We start from the raw sequence: 6163 nt of genomic DNA, 5'->3' as shown, positions 1-6163 counted from the left end.
ATTCGATTGTTCACTTATATATTGGCCACTTTAAATTTATTTTGCTAATTTTGTTATGGTGTGTGAGAATGTTTGCTATTTAATTGAATATTCTCTCGGTCTCTCGTTTTTGTTATTTTTTCTCAATTGAATACCATAGATGCCGGTTTTTGGCGAGAGTAATTGCAAAAAATTAGGGTGCCCAGGATAAATGTATGGGAAATGTGACTAATAAGAAACCCTTGAGGATGTTGGGAATGATTTCTGTACACCCAAAGAAAAAATATTTTCATCCTGCCCGATATATTAGACAAACGAAATACCCCTTTGTTATAAAGTGTTTTCTTCAAGAACAAATAAACCCAAGTTTATGTGAAGCGTTAAAACGATGGTCTTTAATATTTTTTGTCTTCTTTATAGAAAATATATTAGAATCTAAAGTAACTTTATTTGTCTACATTTTCGAAAACTCTTCTTTCAGCCGGTGAACCATCATTCTAAAGAATAAAAACATTTTGAATTTTTACATTTGATCATTCCCCATCAAATCACATTTTTATACGCCCAAAAATATTTGTTAGATAGCAGAAAAATCAGCTAATAATAGCAGAAAGGGAAAACAGTCACGGTTTGCTGAAATAGGCAACATTGTTTGTCAAATAAAGGCATAACAGGAAACAAAATATTCGGTAATTGCATTTAAAAGCTTTTAAGAATATTATCGGCAGAAAAACACGGATAGTTGTTTTTAACGGGTTTTTTCTATGAGTGTATGTGTTGATTTCATGTGACCGACTTTTCCCAGTAGTCGGTTTCATGTTTTTCAACGAGTGTATGTGTTGATTTCATATGACCGACTTTTCCCAGTAGTCGGTTTTAGGTATACTGGTAGCCCATGTCATGCTCATTTATGGCGATAATACTATCATTTGGGCGAAAATACAATGAGGGAAAAAGTAGTGTAATACCAAGGCAAAATATTTTTTGCGAAACGAAATCGCCCTTAGACTATTCACTCCGTTGTGCAGTTACTGCCCGGCGCTGGGTCCATTCGTAAAAAAAGTTTCATTCTTAAACCATACGAGATTGGTTCATTATTAAAAAGTTATGAGACAATTTATATTAAAATACTTCCGCTTCGTGTCATGTTCCAAATTTCAAAGATATCTGATAAAATCCACATCTGGACTCCGGTTTATATGATGGACTTGTGAGAATTGTACACCCAAGGAAATTTGTTAGTAGGGACAGCAGAAAAGTCTGCTAAAACAGCAGAAAGTCTGCTGAAAAAAGGATAGCAATCACTGTTTGCTGAAATAGCAAACATTTGCTGCTATATTTTAAGCTCGATTACACTAAAACATATTTTATTTTGGCTAAAACAAATAAAAATTTCAACTTATGAGCTAACCTAACATAATTAAAACAATATTTTATGAACATGTATAGTATTTGGCAAAAAATCTGAATATTTATCGGATTGAGGCTAACAGCAAACAAAATGTTTGCTGATCGTATTTAGAAGTCTGTAAGTATATTACTTTGCAAAAATATACCAAAAATTACTTTTGGTTCTTAAATATGCTTTGAGGAAACATTTATAACCTAAACATTTTATAAATTGTTGTTCATTAGGCCCTGCAGTACAAAAATATAACAGCAAACATCGACTGCTGTTTTTAGCAGTGTAGACCACATACTTGTTATAATATCAAGGAATTTCGAAGCATCTATATTGCAAGATGCTTCTGACTCACGTAATTATTAAGGCTTATATACAAGATTTATAAATAGCTATGAAGCCTTCATAAAAAACTTTTAGTCACATAGTGTCAAAGTCGACATTTGATTGTCCTCTCATGTAGCATATATAAATCCGAAGACTTGCTTAATGGCGTTGTGATATGCTTCCCTAAATTTATAATATTTAATTTTTGAAAACTTTTCTATGAGTGTATATATTAGGTATTACATTTCTCCTAATAATAATGTGCATTTTAGTTGAAAATAAAAGACAATCTCTTTTATTTATCTAATATTTTATAAAAATGTTATTTCAAACGAAGATTTCTTAAAGGGATCCCCAAAATAAAATATTGTACCGTTTATAGTTCAAATGCTCTATTTTTACCATATTGTATGGGTTGGAATAAGGAGAAGCAATTGTTTATTTTTTTAATTGTGATGATTCGATGTGCTTATTTTTTTAAGATGTAGAAATGAAAAGATTTCAAAAAAAACTCCCCAAATTCATTCCCCACTAAAACTCCAACACGAATATTTCGTCCCCATCCACGTAAAAATATCCCCGATTTGGGGAAAATCGCTAATACTAGCAACCCTGTTTGGCAGAGATGATAAATAGAAGATACGGTACCATTTCGTGAAACTGCGTTTCTAAGCTAAAAAGTCAATTTTAATACTTATATAGCTTTTAGCTGCAAAATGTAAAGAAATATTACCTTATTGCCGAAAATGTATACCTATTATTAACATGGTTCCATTTTCCTATTTAAATTTACGAATTTCAAGAGGATAGAAAAAGGTAAAAAGTAAATAGATTTAGTACGTAGTACTTTTTCACTCACAACCTAAATAAGTGTAAAATTTATCAACCGTGTTATTAGTCTTATTATTCTTTTGACTTTATTTTATAGGATGAAAATTTTGTTGTTTTTAATAACAAAAATTGAATAGGACTAAAACTCTGCTATAATTCTGTATTAGACATAATTTTATAGAATATATCTTTACCAGAATAAAAAGGTAATAATTGTACATGTTCATAGAATTTCTTGTGCTAACATTAGAATTTCGTTTGTTATAATAGGTTAATTGTTGAAGAAATGAGTATGCATGATGAAAAACGGAGACAAGCTACGCAATCTATTGATGATATGGACTTAATAACGGATTCCAAACCTCCTCCGCAACCACCGCAGAGAGCCCAAAGATTAAACCTTCAAACATCTGTAAATTCCGCCGCAACTAATTCAGCCGAGGATCCAGATCCCAGGTATGAATGTGCAATATGTATGAACTGGCTAAATTCTCCAGTTCTCACCTCGTGTGGGCACTTGTTTTGTAAATCGTGTCTCAACTCATGGCTGCGCAACAAAAGTCAGTTGTGTCCTATGGATAATAAGAAGATTACTGAGAAAGACATTTTTCCTGACAACTTCACTAAAAGGGAAATCGAACAAATCCAATTGAAGTGCCCAAACATTAAGTTGGGTTGTGATTTTATATCTTCGCCCTTGGAAATGCAACGGCATAAATACAATTGTCCTTATCGAAGCGATGAGGAGCCGACAGAAGAAAAGTGTCCATTTGCTAGTATTAAGTGTGAGTTTGTTGGTCGGCCAGAAACGAATGCTTTGGAAATGCATTTAAAGGAAGATATGCCCCATCACTTGCAGTTAATGCTTAGATCCCTACAAAATACTGCTATATCTACTTGGAATCCGCAGAAACCAACAAAGTCACCAGCACAAACAAATGGGCACAGCGGCCTTCCACCCCCACCGCAATATGCAAATGGAGCCGAGGAACAACTTATACAGGCGATGTACCAACGTATTGTTGTCTTGGAACAGAGAGCCTGTGAACAAGATGTTAAAATAGAGAATCTCAATAAACAAATATCGACTATGCGAACACAAGTTGAACCACGTTATAGTTGCGGCACCATTGTATGGGAGATTCAAAACTTCCATAAGCTTGTTGAACATTTACGTTCCAATCCTTCCAATTTGGTGTACTCCAGGGAATGCTACACCTCCCCATATGGTTACAAATTTTGTGCTCGCCTAAATATCCAACCAAAAAATTTACAAATGCTTAGTCTTCACGTCCACCTTATGCAATCCGAGAATGATTGCCATCTGGAATGGCCATTTATAGGACGTATAAAGCTATGCATGGTCCATCGCGATATGAAACAATCGCAACACGATACCATCATGACAAAACCGGACGTTTTAGCATTTCATCAACCAAAAGAACCTATTTCACATCGTGGATTTGGGTTTGTAGAATATGCGAATATAGCCGACATCATTAAGAGGGGTTTTTGCGAAAATGACCGTTTGATAATTAAAATACAAATAGCTATGGTATAAGCTTCAATTTTAAAAGTAATTAAACCTATCGGTATGGTAACAATATATAAAGCGTCAAAATCGAATTTGATAACATACCTATACGTAATTAATGTACTGAATATTAACATAAGTCTACCCTGGGTTTACTTTTTATGGAGCAAAAATCTAAGTAGTCCCATAAAAAATAATACGAGGCATTTCCTGAACTCTGCATGATTACTTCTATGTTTTTAGCATATTATTTTACAGTTTAAAGTCAAATCAAATGAAAATACTCACATTTTTTCAAATTCATTATTTTCGTCAATGTAAGATTATTGACTCGAGTCAATATATTCTACATAAGGCCAGAATACCAAAAAAATCCGTAAAGAATATTTTTCTATTAATAATTACGAATATAGGTTCATAATTTGATCACTGAGAAACTTCGCCATTACTATAAATGGTGACTATTTGGTGAGGTATATGATTCCACGGTGGTAACTGGATCTTATGTTTTTGAATGTGTGGTTAGAACAACAGTCATGGTTATACCTCATTTGGATTCGTGAGGCCAAATATAGCCAAATCGATCAATTATCGCAAACAATTTTACTTTGAATGCCAAATTATCGCCTCTCTCTGGAAACCCTACACATGGGCTACTTAGATGTTTTCCTAAGTTTCGATTCAAATCTTCTCACACCGAGTTATTTGCATTTAAAAGAAGCTGCAATTTATACACCCAAAAGAAAGAAAACAAAATAAACTAAAAAATGCACAAATGTCATGCATATTAAATCCCATTGCAGTACTTCTCAAGCGTCGTGACGTCTTCCCCCATTAATGTTTACAACACTATTGTATGTAAAATATACCGAAAATAAGCAAAACTCATAAATTCAAGTAAAAAATACTTGAAATCATGAAAATACAGGAATTTAACGAGAGGAACTGCATATACAGAATATAATTTATAGTATATGAAAATAATCACTAGTTTACATAAGTTTACATAAGACAAAGTATTTGACCCTAATGCAACTAAAAGGATTTTTATTGTAAATTCTCTTGGTGCCAATGGTATATCAAATGTTTCTCTGTCCTGGATGATTGATCAAATATTTGCGTAGAATGGGTAGAACTTTTTTATTTTACTTTATTTGATATCCTTGTGTTTATTTGGTAAATTTGAAATTGTATTATACAATATTTTGTAGACTAAGCTAAATATTCCAAAATAAAACTGTGATTTATATATTTTGTACATCCAATCTTTGTCGCATAATTTCAAATACTGCTCAGCAAACAGCGTCGAATTTGAGAAATATACACAACGCTGCCATATGAATAAAATATTCACGCCTGTTACATAAAGGTGGGTATTAAGTTTGAGTTTAGTTTCTTTAATAATTCACTTTAAAGAAAATAAACATTTTACATTTTTTGCTTTGGATGATTCCCCATCAGGTTATAAACAAATTATAATTTTACAGATTTATTTTTGATTTTAGCGGCTAAACTCGAACTTAATACCCACCTTTACTGCTAACAACAATGGGCAAAATTTCTCATATCACTGAGTGCAACCCAAATCTATTCTCCTCTCAATGAATACGTGTAACCATTACAAGGCAATGGCTCTCTGACGATGGCTGTATACCCTATACAATGTTAAATCTAAGTTACGTCCATTTTGTATCATTCATAGTGCTTAAGTTTTTTACCATCATATTTATTCGAGTTTTAATATTTTAAATTATTTTTTATGAAATATGAAATGATTTCCCAAAAATGTGAACAAGTCGATATTTCTTAGATTTTATTTATTTACTAATACATCTACCTATATTTGAACCCAAAAAATTGTAAATCCTCCGATATCTATGTGTAAATCAACACACAATTTAATATATACGTTTACAAGAGGGTTACATTTATAACAAATAATAAAGTTTAGTCTTGTATGTTAAATCTATTTGGTTTGTTTTACTATTTCGCGTGAAATAATCAGATTGTTGTACAGTTGCATTTGTGAAAGGAAATGGATTTCGAACGCAAAACGGGCACTTTAACCATTTCTCCACGGATAACGTAAT

General features: G+C 32.4%; 1 protein-coding gene across 1 annotated transcript; it reads left to right on the top strand.

The window, feature by feature from the left end:
* Positions 1-2602: 2602 nt before the first annotated feature.
* Positions 2603-6042, top strand: Traf6 (TNF-receptor-associated factor 6). Its single transcript, XM_075302887.1, has 2 exons — positions 2603-2745; positions 2810-6042. The coding sequence occupies exon 2, from the start codon at positions 2826-2828 to the stop codon at positions 4098-4100; it is 1275 nt and encodes a 424-aa protein (XP_075159002.1). The 5' UTR covers positions 2603-2745; positions 2810-2825; the 3' UTR covers positions 4101-6042.
* The last annotated feature ends 121 nt before the right edge of the window (positions 6043-6163 follow it).

This window comes from Haematobia irritans, chromosome 3 (assembly GCF_050003625.1).
Source record: "Haematobia irritans isolate KBUSLIRL chromosome 3, ASM5000362v1, whole genome shotgun sequence".
Lineage (NCBI taxonomy): Eukaryota > Metazoa > Arthropoda > Insecta > Diptera > Muscidae > Haematobia > Haematobia irritans.
The sequence above is the reverse complement of the archived record's forward strand: the minus strand, read 5'-3'. Positions and strand labels throughout refer to the sequence as shown.